The 20,163-nt window shown below is 38.2% G+C and overlaps 1 protein-coding gene across 12 annotated transcripts in view; it reads right to left on the bottom strand.

Annotated features, from left to right (window-relative positions):
* diaph2 (diaphanous-related formin 2) overlaps positions 1-20,163 on the bottom strand; it is a 471,667-nt gene that overhangs the window by 306,655 nt on the left and 144,849 nt on the right. For all 12 annotated transcript variants that reach the window (XM_079630046.1, XM_079630050.1, XM_079630044.1 and 9 more), the window contains one exon: positions 12,642-12,781. In XM_079630046.1, the coding sequence (XP_079486172.1) occupies positions 12,642-12,781 (140 nt within the window). The remainder of the gene's footprint in view (positions 1-12,641; positions 12,782-20,163) is intronic.

Below are 20,163 nucleotides of genomic sequence, written 5' to 3'. Positions count from 1 at the left end.
CAAAGGAAGATTGGACAGAAAAAAAAGAGCAAGAAAACATTTTAATCAAAAACAAGACAAAGGGTCCTCAAGTATAAGCTACCAACTTAATAACCAAAACATTTCAAATTAATTACATATTTATTTGAAACGTTTCCAGTCAGTTCTTCATTCTGCTCTAATGAAGACATTATTTTCTGCCCTGCTGTTTATCCCACGGCTGTTATTTTGATGACAAGGCAAAAGTTTGCTTATCACTCGCCTCCCTCCGTCCTTCTCTTTGGGTGAACATGCAGGAGAAAAGTCATAATTATCTGAGGGTAGAGAGTGATGGAGAGGCAAAAAAAGGGAATAAAAAAAAATGCTTGGCTGATTTCATCACAATTGTGAAGTGGACAGACACGGGCGGCCTGTCTTTTCAGAGAGCTTTTTGCAGACGCGTGACAGACACTGGGTTCTGGTGCGTTAAACGGGGACTGAACCCAGTGGCACGCTCAAAGAACAATATCCCTGGTGTCAGCGTTCTGTGATGTGTCTGCCACACACTTTAGAAGGAAGGCACTAGGGCAAGAACCTGCTCTGTTTAAAAGAGCCGCTGTTCCATCTAATGGCATTTGGATCCCAGCAGGAGTCTCAATACAGCCACATTGACTGCACATCAAACCACATCAATGCCAGCTTCACTTCTCTCTGGGATTGTAGGCTGTGAATATAGGGTCATGATAACAAAGAAATAGCAGAATGTAGCAAAAGTGTGAGTGTGTGTGCGTGCGTGCGTGCGTGCGTGCATGCGTGCGTGCATGTGTAAGGAGGGAGCGGGATTTAACATTTAAATGGCTGTGATTTTAACTGATGACTGATCAACTGCATGCAAAACAAACAAAAACAAACACAAAAAGGCTCTTGAAAGTTAGAAATGTACTTTTTCTGTCTGGTGCCTTTGACATTACAGCTCAGGATAGTCGCTAATGCAAACAGATGGCTTTCTCCCGATATTAGAATCCTCCTTGTCCATGTCTCCCGGTCTTTCTATGACACTTTCTCACATTAATGTGCAATCATTTTAATGATCATTTTAATCATTCTTGTGTTAGTGCGAATCAAATCAGTTTCATTTCCTGTGCGTTAAAAAGTTCGCTTGAGCTATGAGGGAGCTGACCCGATCTGAGCCAAGTGGGACAGTTTAACTTAATACACCAGAGGCCATAAATATTTTACACTTAAATTCAAACATCTGGTATTATTGATCTGGTGGTGAAGTATGTCAGAGAGCGGGCAGACAGAGACAAGGGAATCAGTCATGACAGTCACCTCGCATGCTAATGGATTAGCGATTCCCCCGTTCAGAAGTCAATGGTGGCATGTGTGTGCTCACTACGGCTTTTCACGCTGCCAAAGGACTGATGTGGGCTGTCACTCAGAAACATGTAGGTCACCTGCTCCTCAATCTCCTGACCCAAATAACTCGAGTCAAAAACATCAGATACACAGCGTGCTAGAGGAAAAATAAACCTATAAATACTCTAATATGGAGCACTGACATATAATCTATCTATATCACACTTCCTTGTAATGCTTGTCATGGAATTATGGAATTGTAATACTCGCACCGAAAATAAAAAACACACAAAAAATCCATATTAGACAGATCAGTCTACCACAGTATGTAATTTCAGCATAAGACACACCACCAAAAACCTCCCTAAAAGGTGAGAAGGCTTGACAAAACAATTAATAACAAGAGAGGATGTGGTGAAAATCACAGACAGCCCAAAGATATTGAATTTAGCACAGCAGAATACTAATTTTCCCCATGTACCTGTGCAATACCATTTCTCACTTAAATCAATATGGAATTCAAATCAGATATCTGAATTATGTATGCCTTGCTGCAGGGCTCCAAAGATACGGCTAGCTTTGAGGTTAACAGATGGTGGCATAAAATGAAATGGGCATCCCGCTTAAAATATACCCAGTCACGAAGGACATTAGGATTGGTGGGTTCCTTTACTGCCTCGGAAAAAGCTCTTCAGTAGTGGCAGATGTGACCACTGCTTCTATTAGACCCACTATAACACAGTCTCAGGTACATCGGCTCGCACATATACAAAAGGCTTGACAGGGCATGCAGGGCTATGACGGCTAAATGTGTTATCAATAATCTTCAAAAAGCAAATACAGTGTCTATTTTTACAGACAGCTTAGCCACAGTGTCAGGGTAACAAATACGAACACGTCCAATCAAACCTCGGGTCTAAAGGTAGTGATAAACAATGTAATTAGTAAGTAGCATGTATTTGCACAAATTAAAGCCAAAAATAACTTTACTTAGGAACTTATTAGCATAAAAACACTGCAGAAAACATTTGTTAAAAACTGTTACTTTCTTCATAAGGCCATTATGAGTCAAAAACACTGCAATATCATGTAGCTGTACAAGTATGAATTGATAATTTATCCAACTTCAGTCCTTTATTTCTCCTTGGCGCTAGCTGGATCAGGGGAGCTGATCCAGAGCCTGAGGGCCAGAACTAGGTTTCTAATAACATTTGGAGTCTGGCGAGAGAGAGAGAAAGAGAGAGAGAGAGCAGAAACTAGCCACACAGCATGGGGAAAAAATGACCCTAGCAGACCGCCGCAAACTTGGCCACACTCTGCCGCCACGCCGATGCAGACAATTTATTTCACGGACCAACAGGTGAAGTTCTGACAACTTTCTTCCCATAACAACACACAGTAACTCTATTATGTTCGAAGTTTTACCTTAAAATACCCAGAAAGACTGTAGCTAGTCTGCTTCCACACTCCTGACCTTGACGGTGAGAAAACTGTCTAATACAACCCAGGCAGACAAAGTAGAACAGGATCAACAGACAACACCCAGACATATAATTCCCAATACTTATGCACTATTAATTAAAGCAGTCTTTTGAGAAAGAATTGTGGAATAATTTTAAATGTATTCTATAAAATAATAAACTTTCACTTCACAATATCAATTTTAGCATTGCATGAGTGTACTGTCTTTCCTTCATACCTGTCATCAGGATTTAGCTGGAGAAAATATATAGAGAAATGTCAAAATACATTTATAAAATCAATTATGTATGATGGACAAGGGTGTCTAGTCAGGTGTGTGAAATAAATAAAAGTTTAAATGGCAGGCTTGCATTATAAACAATGTCTGACAACTTCCATTGGCATCTCTATGTCTCCTGACATTATTCATTGTGACAGTTTGACTGCTATATTATATTATATTAATACAATTCCTTTAAGTAGCCTTTGTGAAACATACGCCATGCCGACAAACACGTACAAACCCAGAGTATTCAATATCGATAAGTTATTGCATTTTGCCTAGTTTTCCAGTACTAATACTTAGATATTGTATTACGCTCTGTTTCAAAACGTAGTGCGATTCACTAACTACTGCTTACATCCTTACTAGGGCTGGGTATGCAGTTCAATACTTTTTAGGCACCGACCAAATTGCCTCAAAACCATAGAGTATCAAAAAATTTATTGTAGTTCAGTACCAAATTTTGATACCTAAGGAGTTAATCTCATCAACTTCAGTGAGCCAATAAGCATGCAGTATAATTGGCTGTGGCCACAGCTGTTGCGAGGCATGAAGGAAAAACACTACACTGGTTACACCCAGAGACCTGGCTCACACGTGAAGCTGTAGAGTGTAAGCGTCCTTACCCCGGAAAAGATGTGGAAAAGATGAAAAGTGTGGCTACATTTCACCAGGCTCGATGCCAACAGTGCTTGATGCAATATTTCCAACAAGATAATTGCTGCCAAGACAAATCTGATGAAGTACTTGACGGTGCACGGAATAAACTTGAGAGCAGAAAGTGGCTCCGTCTTCGACTGAACTGGAGCTTGCCTCATAAATGAACCGAAACTCAGTATATAGGCTACTTGCCTCACAGACAAAAGAAATAGGCATATAGAAAACTTTAAATGTCTACTTTTAAAAGGACCAATTCGAAAACAAACACTCTCTGATTATGTAATCAAAATGAAAGGTGCATTTTTCTCTATAGGCGTGTGCGTTCACTATACTGCAGAGATGACGAGTCAGCAACGTTAACTTCATCTTTGCAGCCAACACTGACTCAGAAAACACTAGTTTATTAATAAACAATTAAAATGTCTTCTTGATATTATTTCCCTACACATTCATAATCGTTAGGCTACTTTTGCGGCAAGCTTTATGCATGCGCTTGAGCGCGAGGCATATATTCCGCCCCCCAGTGGCCTATATAAGTCTGTGAGTCTGTAAAAAAAGTCAACAAACTGAAAAAATAAAACCAACATTTTTTTTAGGTAATATGAAATGTATGTTAAACTGGATTTCATAAAATTAGTATCGAAAAAAGTATCGTTCAGGATCCAGTATCGAAGTCAAGGTATCGGTATCAAAATTTTATGTGGATACCTAGCCCTTATCCTAACCATCATAAAACCTCAAAAGTGACTTGGAAAAGCCACTTTTTGACACATGAGAGACTTGACTCAGTGTCGATAACTATTTTTAAATCTGCAATTTTGCTATTGAATAAAATTGAATTGGTCAGAGCTGTGGTACAGTGGTCTCTCACCCAACTTTCCTGTCTACTCTAAACATTCCAATAAAAACAAAGAAAAAAAGTATACATTTGCTTACAGTGCCCTAGGCAAAATGAGGTTTTGGTTTTTAACTGCATTAAAGTAACTTGTGATTGAGACCAGTAATAATGTGCCCTTAGACATGTTCCCTTAGCAAATAACTGGATTAAATAACTAAGTTGAAGCAATACAACTAAAACTGAAAGAAATAGCAATTCAAAGCACATACTGTAAGAGTAAAATTGAAACTAAAATTTAAATTATAAAAAATAATTCTACAGCCAAAATATTAATAAATAATACAAAGGGATATAAATAATACTAAAATAGCAATAATTGAAACAGACCAATTGCACAACAGACCAATTAGAACAGTTTAGTGGTGGTTTCAAATATTTTTTTATTATTATTATTATTTAATAAAATATGTTTGCATTTGTGTTGTCCCTTGTCAATGCAGTCATCACAAAATAGTAGATTAATGCTGATATTGCCCAAAACCCTCGGGCATTGCCTCGGGCATTTCCAAACTTTAGTCAGGCATTGCTGTATATATGTTTCCGCAGTGTATTATGGCAGAGCATAATAAGGACAGATGTCTGACCGATGAGCAATAGATTGACATCATACAATGTAGCAATACAGACGGATGTGCACTTCTAAGTAGACTGGTGCTTAAAAGAAAACACTTTGCGACACCTGAACTGTGATTGTTTCATAGTGTACCGTTCAAAGCCTTGAGTAGGGCTATAGCCTTCAGGATCTGAGGCTGAACGGATTCCTGTTAAGGAGTATCAAATCTTCAAAGGCACTAATAAGCCCATTACCTCCCGCACATGTGTCCACGGGTGCTCGGCAAAGGATGGCCGCATAGGCAGAATGATGGATTCTCAGGCTCTACGGGGCGGCTGGTAGAGTCAGCACATCTTCACTCCAATACACATCTCTGCTTCCTCAGGCTCATGTCCCACACTGCTAACTACAACACACGGCTAGCTTACATTCAAACCCTACACAGCTAAATAAATAAATAAGTGCTACTACTAAAAATACCCTCTGGGGAAAAAGCATCTAGCTCCCCCATGAAGATTTGGACATAATGAAAAGTTGGAGCCAAGTTCAGGTTTGTCTGATTTTCTCCTCCACATATCTTTGAGCCTGCAGATTCAATATGGAAGTCACAGCTAGGATTTAAAGTGGAGTGTAAAAGCAGAGTGTAAAACCCAGGGCTTAGCACCAGAAAGTAAAAAGTGAAGCCCTTCAGACATTCAGGAGAGTGCAATGGGGCCATGTCACAGGCGAAACGTGAATTCCTATTGCTGGTGCATTGATGAAGAAGTCAGTAAGCCACTGGAGATCTCTCACTGCTCGTCTATGTGCGGAAGCGTAAGAGCCATCGGAGTGTTGAAATGGATGACAAAGCTGGAGGGTTTTATGCATGAGTGGGTGTTAAGAAAGTTCTGGATTACTTCTTGCATTGTATTATTGTTTCTTCACTACATTGCATGCCCGTGGCACTGTTTGTACAGCTGCATCAGAAAGAAATAAAAACAGAGAGACCGAAAGCATGAGAGAGGCAAGAGAAAATGGCTGCCATTAGTTACAGTGCATATTAACTCTCCATAAATGAGGAAATAAGACCCAATGATTATCTGTTAGTCTGCATTTTGGCAAGTTCGAGAATTCAGAGTTAATGAAACAAGACTCCAAGTGTGAGAGAATGATGTATCACTGATTCTTGAGAGTCGGGACAAAACATGTCCCACATAGAAAAGTCTAATTTACAGCAAAAATTAAGAAATTCATCATGATTGGCATACTTACAAAGTTAAATCTAAAGGATTTGTATATACCTATCTGATTTTTTGAATAAACTTTTTATCTTTTTGGGGAAAATTTGAAGGTTTTCTACAGGTCCATGTAGAAGGTCCATGTTATTGCACTTGTCCTCAGCAAGAGGTCACAACATTAACCATCCCAAAAAACTTTAAAAAAGCTCTACAATTGTGAAAACATTTATATCAAATACAAAATAAGGGGTATACATATAAAAAACAATGCATGAAGTGAACATCAAACAATATTTTCCATAGAAATCTACCTATTAAAGTTGTGTCCTCAGTTTCTGTCAACTCCGTCAGATATTTTCATAAAGCTCTTTAAATCAGGAAATAGCATGGTCAGCTATATCCCTGAGGACCCCTTTTCATCTCCCTGCCTGTGGTGAATGCAGCAATACCACACATGCTCTAGTACGTTTTACATTTTTTTATATTTTAGACAAACAATGTCAATATTCCTATGGTCACAGCTGCACCATGTCAATACCATCTTTCTGTTAAGATAATTTTTTTAAACCATAGTGGATTGAATTTAAGCATTTTAGTGAGGTTATTGGGACAGCTAGCAACTGAGGAAAAACTACCTAGCTGCAGTGTACAATACATGTTTTGGTGGAAAATACATGGCCTCACGTCAACTCCGTCAGACGTCAACTCCGTCAGGTTCTATGTCTGACGGAGTTGACCTGTAAGATGACGGAGTTGACAAATCCACCAATAACCTCTTAATGTGCGAATATAATATTATTTGTGAATATAGTGAAGGATTAAACTGTTATTTCAGGGTTTTATTTACACATAAATGCACATACATAGCATGCATTACATTATTTAACCATACACATCTGACTTGTAGAGAATGGGCAGGCAGTGGTCTGCTTATTATTGTGTAACGTGTAACTTTGCCAGCACTTTAATATATATATATTTATATATATAGAGACAGATAGACAAATGAGAAGCCAGTGTAGGGCTGGGCGATATGGCCAAAAAAAAATGATCACGGCAGAGGGTAGCCCCTGGTTTCGCTTATTGTTTTTTTTTGTTTTTTATAGTTGGAAACGGTTTAATTTAAAATAGTTGGAAACGGTGTATGTGCAATATGTTTATTATAGTTTGCTTTACAGTAAGTTCAATACTCTAATAACAAGGAGTAGTTTTAGTAGTAGTGTTTAAAGAGCACATCTGTTCAATAATCAGCAATGCACACATTTTGTGTCAACACCGTCAGTTTTTCGTCAACACCGTCAGTTTTTCGTCAACTCCGTCAGATCTTCGACGTTTGGATGTATGTTTTTGTTAATTTTTTTGGGGAAAAAAATATTCTTCCTTCAGTTGGTGTTGTTTTTGTAATAAAGGACCATCTGATCTACATCCTCTTAGGTTTTATTTATTTAAGGAATTTGTTTTTACAATATTGAAATTAAAATCAAAGTTTGAAAATGCAAATATTTAGAAATCTGAGTTTTCAGAATAGTGTGAAATCAAAACGTAAGTTTATATATTGTATTTTGTTTACATATCAGAGTAACTAAACACTATTACAATATACTTCATAACTTTAGATTCTTGTTGGATTGGAAGAATTTTAATTGTTTACTTTTTAGTGTGTCTGACGGAGTTGACACAAATCCAGTTCTGAAGGGAAACATGTAAATTTGTTTAAAATGTGTTTTTATTTAGAACCTGTTCCTTTACATGGTTAAATAGCTAAGACCTTTCTCTGCAGAAACGTATAACTCTAATTGATATAGTGTGTATTTAAAAAAAAAGTTTTTTAAAACGTGTTTTGTCCCGACTCTCAAGAATCAGTGGTATATATAGTGAGAAAAAGCCAGAAGATGAAGAAGTGATTTCTACCAAAATGAGCAGAGGACGATTGAGAGAAAAATAAAAAATAGGCAGGGGGAAGAAAGCGTGAAATGTTGAAGGAAGACGCTGTATCCGCCCCAAGCGTAGCCATCTGTGTATGGATGTGTGAGGCTGGGAGCTCCACACCTGTGAGGGACTACTGGGAAACGGGAGTCTTCTCCAGCCCAGAAGCCACCTGGGCAACAAAACAGGTGCTCAGCCCAGACAATTAAACTATTACATAAACACAGGTCAACCAATCATAGGAGATTAAGAAACAATGAGTAGCTCACAGTAGCTCAACTCTTCTTTTTTTCTTCTTTTTTTAAGTGTAATAAATATTTTCTGAATTTACAAAACATCCTTGACTAAACTGTCTAAAATGAAGCATTATTGGAAAAGAATATTCTAGGTTTAGTACAAATTAGGCTAAATTGACAGGATTTGATACATCTGTAATAAAACAGATTAAATTATTTTGTCTTTTAGATGATTTAAAAGCATTAATGTTAAGTTTAAAATAATAATTTATAAAGGCACTTAAATGTACTATTTAATGATATAAATTTTGAGAGATTATAACAGCTACAGTGCTGGTCAGAATTATTTGCCCCCTTGGTAAATATGATCAAAGATGGCTGTAAAAAATTAATCTGCATTGTTAATCATTTTGATATTATATTTAAAAAAATTGCACAAATCTAACCTTTCATTGAAGTAAAATAATTGAAAGTGTGGGGAAAATCACATTATGAAATACATGTTTTTCTCCAAAACACGTTGGGAACAATTATTTGCCACCTTTTATTAAATATGTTTTTGAGTTTTCTCCTGATGAGTTTGGAGAACACCTGACAAGAGATCAGAGACCATTCCTCCGTACAGAATCTCTCCAGATACTTCAGATTCCCAGATCCATGTTGGTGCTGCTTCTCTTCAGTTCAGCCCACTCATTTTCTATAGGGTTCAGGCCAGGGACTGGGATGGCCATTGCAGATGTTTGGTTTTGTGCTAAGTGACCCATTTTTGTTTTGATTTTGATATTTGTTTTTGGATCACTGTCCTGTTGGAAGATCCAAACATGGCCCGTTATAAGATTTCTAGCACAGTCTGTAAGGTTTTGATTTTTTTATCTGCTGGTATTTGATCCAATCCATGGTGCCATGTATGGACAGATAAAAAAAAAAAAAAAAAGATTTTTTGGCAGCAAACACTTAAGATGGGTTTTGGTGCACACAGGGATAAAAAAGTACCCCATTTGTAAAATGAAATACTCTGCTGTATCTGTAATGCTGTGGGCCTAATTTTCTGCCAGAGGTCCTGGACATCTTGTTCAGATACATGGCATCATGGATTGGATCAAATACCAGCAGATAAAAAATCGAAACCTAACAGACTGTGCTAGAAATCTTATAACGGGCCATGTTTGGATCTTCCAACAGGACAGTGATCCAAAAACAAATATCAAAATCAAAACAAAAATGGGTCACTGAGCACAAAACCAAACATCTGCAATGGCCATCCCAGTCCCTGGCCTGACCCCTATAGAAAATGAGTGGGCTGAACTGAAGAGAAGAAGCACCAACATGGATCTGGGAATCTGAAGGATCTGGAGATATTCTGTACGGAGGAATGGTCTCTGATCTCTTGTCAGGTGTTCTCCAAACTCATCAGGCATTATAGGAGAAAGCTCAGAGCTGTTATCTTGGGAAAAGGAGGTTGCAAACATATTTAATAAAAGGGGGCAAATAATTGTTCCCAACATGTTTTGGAGAAAAACATGTATTTCATAATGTGATTTTCCACACACTTTCAATTATTTTACTTCAATGAAAGGTTAGATTTGTGCAATTTTTTTAAATATACTATCAAAAGGATTAACAATGCAGATTTATTTTTTACAGCCATCTTTGATCATATTTACCAAGAGGACAAATCATTCTGACCAGCACTGTTTTTAATACACTTGCAAAGCAACAGACTGGAATTAATAATATTCCATTCATGTAAAACTAATTTAAATAAACGTGTGAAAAGTTTACCCTTTTACATCCATGAGTAAACAGTTATCAGCCCAGTTTCTGAACCCTGAGTGCATTGATTGATTATTATAGAACAGAACATGCTGCAGGAATCATGACTTAAAAGGAATTCACACTCTTGCATATTTCTTGCAAAGGACAGAGATTTGACTCATGAGTAATTGCACCATGGCAAAGTAAAGGAACTTGGGGTCATTTTCATCCCATTAATTTCTCATTCAGAATGTACTTTGGCTTTATGTCCAAACATTTCAAACTTCTACAAAGTCCAGTTCGAAGAAGAAAAAAGACCAGTGGTTTCGGAAGAAATTAGTTTGGTCTCACAGGAATTAAACTTCAAGCAGACACCTTAACTTTCTCTCATCTGTATGGGATGAAGCAAGTCTAGCCATTCTTTGATTTCTTCATCCAAAGAAAATACTTTTACAGTTTGTAACACACTACCTAAAATATTCTTTAGATGTCTCTTGCAAATCGAATAATAAAACTGCACACAAAACTGTCCACTTATACAAACAGCAGTGCATTATGTTCCTGTCCTGTCTACATAAACCCAGAAAACTGTAAAGGTTACATTACTATGCTGTATTCATCACATGGGTGTATGTTGTATTTGTGATCCGTAATAATTAGCTTGACTCATAATTGTAACGCAAGCAAGCCGGTGAGAAGCTTGAGTATTCCCTCAGTGTTGCTAAAAGAAAAAATGGATTGACTAAGGTAAAAGGAGAACGACATCAGCAAGGTGAGCATCTCAATGCAGCACGTCACCCAGGGGTGCTTCACTCTGAGCAAGACCTGACCTTCAGTGGGTGGGTGAGACACCGCTCTGTGCCCCTTTCTGCCTGGGAACTCAGAAGTTCAGCCATTTGCAAATGCCCGGAGGGTGGTTCTGGCCTCGGCGGCCCCTCAGCGCAAACTGCCCTTTTACCAAGAGGATGTGCTGACGCCAGTCGTCTTCAGCCAGCAAGTCTGATCTTTACAAACAACCTGTCCTCATGGGGGGACGAAGTGTGGGCTTCTCGAAGAACAACGCTCTGTATCCGTTTCCCATGATTAATGACTAACGGCGGAGTAAATAATTGGATGCACGGGCCCCGGTGCCGCACTGTGATGATCTGATAAAGACAACAGAACGAGCTGCCATCCCTTCATTTAATTAGGGCAATAACAAGAGATTAGCTTGAGGCACTGTGTTCTACAACTCACATTCTAGATTATGTGTTCTGTGACAGGAAAACAATAGCAAAACCATTCCAGTGTTTGTGTTCCTTTGACTCACTGCACTGTACCGCCACCTGGGGAGAGGAGCAGGGGCGTATATTAATTGCTTTCCAGTGCAAAACCCATCTGTTGAGAAGAGCCGCGGTGGGTAATGCCATCGGATCAAATGGCGGTTCCACTCGGGTCCTTCTCCCACTGCACAACGGTGGACCTAAAGAGATCGTCTGCCTGCCAATTGTGTGATGACCACTTTATATGCTGCACTCATTGATTCACATTAAGAGCCATCTCTCAGACAGTGCTCTGGTAAATAATTGAGAGAGTCTGCTGTCACATAGTGTTCCTCTGCGCTACTGGGACCAAATTAAATTTGAAAAACCCATCCATGAGAGGGGAGGTGAGACTTTGTGGGAGAGTAGGCTGGGGGAACCGAGATGGGCCTTATTATGAGTGAATGAGAGAGGCTAATATATATATTTTTTTTATCAAATTAAATTAAATAAAAGCTTCACATAAATAGATAATGGGAGGCTGAGAGAAACAAAAAATATTTTAAGTATGACATTAGGCATGATCAGAGCAGATTAAAAACACGCAGGCAACGTCAAAATACGCACTTTGGTGGAGGGACTTGAAAGCAAAGGCGTCTGGTCTTGTAGTGATGGTTGGTGTGCTTATTAACGTTTCAGAGAATGGCTGGCTGTCTGAAGTGTTAAAAAAAGGATTTCCTATCTATTAGAGCTTAATAGACAGAGAGGAGGAGATGACAAGGCCAGGCTCAAAGTGACTGGTGGATACACTCATTTAGCCGGCTATGCTATCGGCTATGCTCATTTAACCAGAATTGGGGATCCATACGGACCGAAGGTTAAAAGACTCATTGACAGATTTCCAATTATCATCCTGAAAGAAATCCTCCAAGATTGTTACATGCAGACAGGAAAATTAGGTTTAACTTTTCATTTCACAGTAAGAGGGTGGTCGGAGGAGGCTTAAATGAGTGTTGATGTGTCAGGTTCCTCATCAGAATCTGGTTGAGGAAGGAGAGACTGGAATGTTAGTGTGGGAGGAATGACTGACTGACCTGACTGGGTTGCTGGTCAAGGACACGCGCAGGGACTCCAGGCAGATGAGCAGTTTGTCTTCGGAGATGCCCGAGCGCAGCTCATGCACGTACTCTTGTGACGATAGCGTAGACTCGTGCTTGCTGTTCCTCAGTCCACCCTGTGGGAACGAGACACATTAAGGGATCAGCCACTGCACCGCTGCGCTATACACCCTGTTAGGCCTGTCACACGTTAATTACAACATCTGTATTAGACTTGATCATCACTGGAGTTCATGAGCTTACTAAGAACGAACGATCTCATTGCTTCTACTTGCAATCTTTGACTTATAAAAGATAAAAAATGTAATCGTTATACTGATAGTAAATGAGCAAAAGCATAGGAATGTTTCTGAAGAAGTTTCAAGTGAGTCCATTCTCATCATCTGACAACAGGCAGAAAATGGTAGGAGGGGGAAGTAGTTACCAACACCTGATTTGTGGATGAGGCTGCACCCCTGTGCTGCCAGCTGTATCCCAGTCTCCAGCAGGTGAGAATGATTACTAACACTCCATAACTGCAGACTCACTTCCTCCCTAAATCAGCAGACTGCCCACCCACAGCACTGACTGACACAGAGCTACCAGCTAGACAAGTCAGCAGGAGCTGCCTCATGCTAATTCTACAGTAGACGGAGTAATGGGAAAAGCTCCCACACACAAAATAAAAACAACAGCATAAAAGTGCTTATTAAAATATTATATTTTGGAGCTGATATAGAGATAAACCTTATGTTGAGCTTCAGACGTTCAATGACTACATTCACACAGTTCCAGCAGAACACAGCTGTCGATCATATTGGGGAACTAAATATGGTTTACTTTATATACGTTCATACACAGTTCTTTTAGAATACTAGCCTTATAATATCTTTATTACATGGCTTGGTTGAATTCTAATGTAGAATGTGGTCTGTTATTTCTTGATAACAGACCGCTGCTAAGGATAACACACCATTGCCATGGACACGGTGTTCTTTAGCGGAAGCAATACAATCGTTTTTAAATCAATAAACTCCTTTTTAAATCAATATTTTGTGTCAATTATTAATTTGGTAAGTAGCCATGTAATAAGCGGGATAATGTAGAGCGAGGCAGTTGTTATAGCGAATACAACCCCTTCAGGCTGATTCAAGACCTGATCAGCCTGTCGGGGTTGTATTTGCTATGACAACCGCCTCGCTCTACATTATCCCTTACATAAACTAGCCTTATAAAACGTCCCATAATAATTAACTGGAATTAACTGCATTTGTGAAATGTGCTCATATAACATGGTAAAAATGGACCAGTGGATATAATTTGCACATAGGCTAAATTAATTGTGACACTGCAAGGCATTTTTTGATTATATTTTGATTAAGAGATGTAAAACTGCAGACGCCGTGAATCAGAATCCAATCAAACATTAAGCACAGTAAACTGAAAAGAGAAAAGCCTAATTTGAAAATGATTACAAGTGATATTATTAGTGTAAGTGAACACATCTGTTCCTAAATATCCAAAGCATTCCTTATAGTATTGTGACCTCTTTAATTGCTATTCATATTACAATAACCTGAATCGATATGTAAAGGAAACTAAAGTAATTGGGTAACATTAAAACAAAAACATAAAATAAGATAAAATAAAAACAAATAATTATAAAATGTATTAAACAATACAATTAATTTCATAATTATTAAATTACTCAAAATTATTATGAGAAGAGAATGACTGGTTCTTCTTACTAAAAAGGTTATTCTCGTATTTGATCCACTCATCATGTATGTTGATGTATTCACAGGATAATTTTGTATAAACAAACGCTCTCATTCACTGCAGTAAAACATGCTCTACCCACAATCCCTCACTTATGAGAGGTATACAGACAGTAAACATACACATTCTAAAAAAAATCTACATCCTTTACTTTGTGATTAAACTGTTAGCTTTACACAGAAAGCAGCCTTTAACACTAGATCTACTGGAATTCTATAACTACTATAATGGCCATGGCAGTCATTCTAACCACTCATACATTATTTGCATTTAATTTCAATAAGATATATCAAATCTAAGAATAAATGGATCTGTAATGTTAGGATAGGTAATAATAAACATCAGAACACTACATTTTAATTATAATGTATGTGAAAATGTATTAGTTAATCGACAACCACAGAACAGCTATTGTAATTACAGATATACAAAGCGAAATTGATCAATTTTATATTATTTTCTTTGTAAAATGAAAACAAATGTATTCATCCTTGGATATTAGAATACAATAACTTACAAAAGCATCGCCAATATGCATATCAATGCATAGGTAAAACCTTTATGGGCACATATGAAACGCATATGCCCCAAACGGGCTAAAACAGTAATTCTGACCGTCACAGGAAAATAATATGAAAATATAATAAACTGCGAGAAAACGAACTGATTTAGTAACCAATATTTGTTTTAGTGAGCAAAAATATCATGCTGTAAAATTACAATGAAAATATCCTGCTGGTAAATCATAATGAAAGAATTCTCCACTAATCGGGCTAACTTGGGTTGTTTTGGGGGCAAACATCGTGCATCAATTTCACTGACACTTGTGGATCAGTTACTTACAGTCAACACAGGTAATCTCTACCTTCCATGTGCAGCTCCCACTCTCAACCTTATGACATTTGTCACAAGTGTCCTTTGTTTTGTTTTATTGCAGTCAGTTTCTCCACAATTGGCAAAAAGGAGCAAATGATACACGGTCTATAAAGCATTCGGTTCAGTATGACTGTTATGGCCATTCAAGAAAGAAATACTAAAAACTCTTTTGTGTCTTGTCATTTTAATAAAATAACAATGATAGAATAAAATAGACACATTTAGGAAAAGTCAGGGTCCTAATAGTTACATGGGTTTTATTTCAACAAAGTTATTACATTGCAACATTTTAAAACAGTCAAAATGACTGCCTTGGTAGTTCTAGTGTTAAACAAACACAGGTGTATAAAATAAAACATTATGAACAGGTAACAGATCAAATACTAAAAACAAATCAATTTAGTGACAGATGGGAAGTCTTGCCATCCCGTTCTACCTATATAACCAGGCCTAGGTGGATTTATTTATGACATCCGTGCATACAAAAATCAATTTCTGTGCAAGCTGCCAAGCTCGTGGTTTTTTGTGACTACTTTCTTTACTCTCATGTGTTAAACAGACGGAGTGAAGATTGTCAATCTGTTACCTGCACTGCACCCCTTGGGCAAAAGAATTGAAAGCGTGCCACACTACTGCTTTCCACTTTTTTATATGGCACATCATTCTTATTCTTGTCATTTTACTTAGGTTTATTTTATTTTTATATATTTTTATTTTTTCACAGTTGTGTTCTCTCTTATCTAAGTCATCCATGTGTTTCTTATTCTTTTGAAGCTGATGTTTTCCATCTGTATGTTCTGAAAACAACAACCTGCCAAACGAGGCAGAGGAAAAAGAAGAGGGCGACGGAACGCAGGGTGGGCTGTCAAAGTCACCCGTGTAGACGGAGGGATGAATTAATGCAGACTGAGAAGTATGTAGGGTAGTATGGAGCGAGTATTAGCGGTTTCTTCCCTGGTACGAATGCGCTTTAATGTCGTCGTCCCAGGATGTGGCTTCCCCAGCAGGCAAGCTGCACTAATAGGCAGTCTTGGAGGAATAAACAGGGCATCTTTGTGAAGAGTCCCATTTCTGCTCTGTTGAGGCGCAGTGAAGAAACTTCGACACGGGCAGCAGCGCTGGTTTATATAGCAACAGGAAAATAAATGAGCCATTACTATAGGCAAGTAGGGGGTTGCGATGGGGAGACAATGTAAGTGTTGAGTCTGCAGAACGTGTAAGCATGGCAGACAGCGCAGTGATTTACTCCGGTGCGATCAGCAGGTGTTAGCATTAGGTTTTTAAAGCAGTTGGTTAAACGTGGGCGGTGGTTTAGAACGACATGACGGGTTGTTGCAATAAAAGTGACCTTGATGTTGACTGGCAGCTGTGAATCTGCACTGACCTTGTGTATTCTGGTACCATCATTTGTGTGAATAAGATGTTCAATAAGAATCAGAGTGCTTGCATGCCTTTTTAAAAGAAGTGAGATCAAACTCAAAAACTCACTAAACTGATGCGAAATCAGTCCATTTGTACGCTCTCTTTCTCTCCATCGGAGGATAAGAATGACACGTTTTTTCCCAGACACATCTGAGACACTCAGGTTGAAGCAATTCAGCTTTCTTCTCAGGCAGGTCCTCATGCTTGAATTTTTCTTGATCTGGATCCAACTAAAGATCACTCAGTTCATCTGCCTCTATAGTTCAGATGAGGGAAACAGAGGGACAAGATATGACTGGTGTGCTTATACCTGCCTGATAGAAGTAATGGGGTGTGTGTGCGAGAGAGGTTATTACTTCCCTCATTACTGTCTCTAGTAACTGTACTTGCCCCTGGCTCTTTCCAGGCCTGCTGCAGACAGCTACCTCAAATTCACTAAACCACAGGCAGAGCCGATCTCTGTCTCACTATGAGAGGAAACAAATGACGACTGTGCAACTATGACTAGCTTTATATATTCAGAATATCCTTGGGTTGGAAAAGTAAAAGATATCTGTAACTTTCCATTCTGCAAAGCATGTACTTCTCATACTTATTGTTAAGGTTCTCATACTTATTGTAAATTTGTGCAAATCCATAACAAAAAGTATACTTTGGTATATTACTCATTCCGGAAGCACCTTTTTTTTTTTTTAATTCTGCCAGGTTTGTTTGTTTACAAACAACAAGTGTACAATACTACAAGTGAATTTAAGTGAGCCTTCAAGTGAGCATGAGATGATGGCAAAGGTAAATGTAACAGGCTTGCACTGAGAAGTTTAATACACATTTTACAGTATATATTAAATAATATAATTCACTTTATAATTATTTTAATATAATAAATATAATACATGTATATTGTATATAATATGGTATAAGTAGAATTCACAAAAAATTGTTCATTCATATATCTGATGTGGCTGCCTGAACGAAATGAGTGCTTTCCCTTTAATTATTGTGATGTCACATAATTTCCTGTTCTGTTTGCTCCTCTTCCCTTTTGCATTGTGATCTCATGGGAGAGGTAGGTTTCTTTTTAATTCTTGATAAAATTATTTTATTTCTATATTTCACTCCAATTCATGTGTATAATGTTATTTTACTTACTCATGTGATAACTTTTTTTGTTCTATTCTTGTCTTTTGCCTAAATATGTGGAAATGAGAGCACATGGTGATCAGTGCACATTTGTTTTATATGAACATTAAGGGAAATTCACTCAGAAGCTGCTTGTTTGCGTTTTATGGTATGTTATCTGTTTTATACTATTTTCTTGTTTAATGTGATTTTTGTTTACTCAATTTATGTTTCATGCTTTTTCTGTCCATTTTGCATTGTGTTCTCAAGGGAGAGATAACATTAAGGGTAATTCACATGTTTGTGTTTTATGTCAGCGAGGAGAGAGAGTATGAAGATTCAACCCAGTTGCCGTCCGTCTGTTTATTCAATCACAAGAAAACACACAACGCAGAAAACAACCAGTTACGTAACCAATCTGCAATATCGGCCAATAACCTTAACTTGTACAATTATATCATATTTAAAAAAATAAAATAAAAATAAAAACCTGACATCATAGCAGTGGCCTAAACACCACCCAGAACACCTTAGCAACCACATGGCATTGGCAACAGCCCTGGGCATCTACAACACCCATAGCATCATGGCAGCAAGTTTACATGGTCAAACACTTACACCACTCTAATATTTAGTGTGAAATTGTGAATATGCTGAAACAAGCTGAATCTCAAGCATTCTGAGTATTGAGAACAGATCAAGTTTGCTACAAACAATAAATAATGAAAAGCAGGGGCGAAAGTGCTCTCTGGATTTATTTCCTTCCCAAAAACAGGCAGAACCCTCAATCTAAACCACTCTAGAAAGAGAGTTTCTGGTTTCACTATCCATTGACCTTTACCACTGGAAACCAAAGACAGGACATAATATGCTGCTTAATGACCCAGGCCAGCTCAATCCGTTGGGATGATATCAACATTACACCAGACCACACTAATCATGCAGACAGCCACATCTACTGGTTCACTGTAATTGGGTTTCTACTGTTGGCTGGAAAGAACATGGGGGAATGGTCTGTGTGCGGGTCTAAAGAAACTATTGAGGAAAAGCACACAAGAGGGGGGAGGAAGAAAGCACATAAAAAGGGGAGAGACCAAAAAAGAGAGAGAGAAAGAGATAAGGAGGAGAGACCAACCAGCAGATGGATTGAGTGCTGGAGAGATAAAGAGAAGAAAAAGATACAGACTTGGAAAGAGTGGGACAGAGAATCAGGGCTCAGTGAAAAGACCTATACAGTCCTTTGACCAAGCTCAAAGTGTTCATCTCCGAGTCTTATTGAATCCTTATTTGTCAATAACAGCATTTCCTGCTAGAAACAATAGTGCAGGGAACAATTACTCCAGTGAGTCTGTCAATTTCACTTTGGTACAGGGACACAGCCTGGCTATATATGTGTCTGTGTTTTTTTTGTTTTTTTGTTTTCCCTGACTGTAATGGGCCATGGCTCGATCTGATGTGAGAGAGTGCAACTATCGCAAGGGGAGGAGATGGGCCCGCTGCATTTCTCTGCACCTCCGCATCCTACACCCATTAATAATGAGACAGCAGCAAACTGACAGGCGGCATGGGGACCAGCCATTGGGTGCCACACGTGTTGTCACAAACAACTGTTGACTATGAAGATAGGAACACACCAAACCGATGCCAAAGAACGCCTGCGTCGAAGGAAAAAATATGTTCTTGAACACACCGAAAGGACTACAGGCGACTGTCAACTAGCACACTCGTTCTGCGCCAACGTATAAAGGAGATAACTGTCTATTTAAGCAGATATATTCGTCATTGATTCAAAAAGGTAAAGCGAAACCAAGACTGCAGGTATACAAACCATAAACAAAGAGACGCTTGCTTACCGTTTTGAATATCAATCATGCTGATAATGTTCTTTATTCTCGTGTTATTATGAAAATATTTGCACAGTGGAATGCTTAGGTAAGATTACATAAAATAAGAACGGCCTTCTGTCTGTGCCGTCATGACTTCTTTGCTTGCATTCATCACTTTTGCTCGCATTCTCGTGCACTGACTCGTTTGCTAAACTGAACAGCCTCACCGACAGCGATTCTATATGCTATATCGGCCTAAAAAAGCAGATGGCGTCCGATTAGAGCCAACGGTACGGAAACGCACCAAAAAAAATGGTCTGAAAATGGATTGGTCCATTCGGTCCATCCCTTTTACGGTTTAATTTAATTTAATTTGTAATTTATTAAATTAATTTTCAGTTAATAAAGTATTAATTTATATAATTAATCAATTATATGAACAGTTTTTTAATACTTTCTAAATGATTAATAATAATAAAAAATTACTAACATTTAAA

This window comes from Phoxinus phoxinus (assembly GCF_949152265.1).
Source record: "Phoxinus phoxinus genome assembly, chromosome: 12".
In the NCBI taxonomy this organism is placed as follows: domain Eukaryota; kingdom Metazoa; phylum Chordata; class Actinopteri; order Cypriniformes; family Leuciscidae; genus Phoxinus; species Phoxinus phoxinus.
The sequence above is the reverse complement of the archived record's forward strand: the minus strand, read 5'-3'. Positions and strand labels throughout refer to the sequence as shown.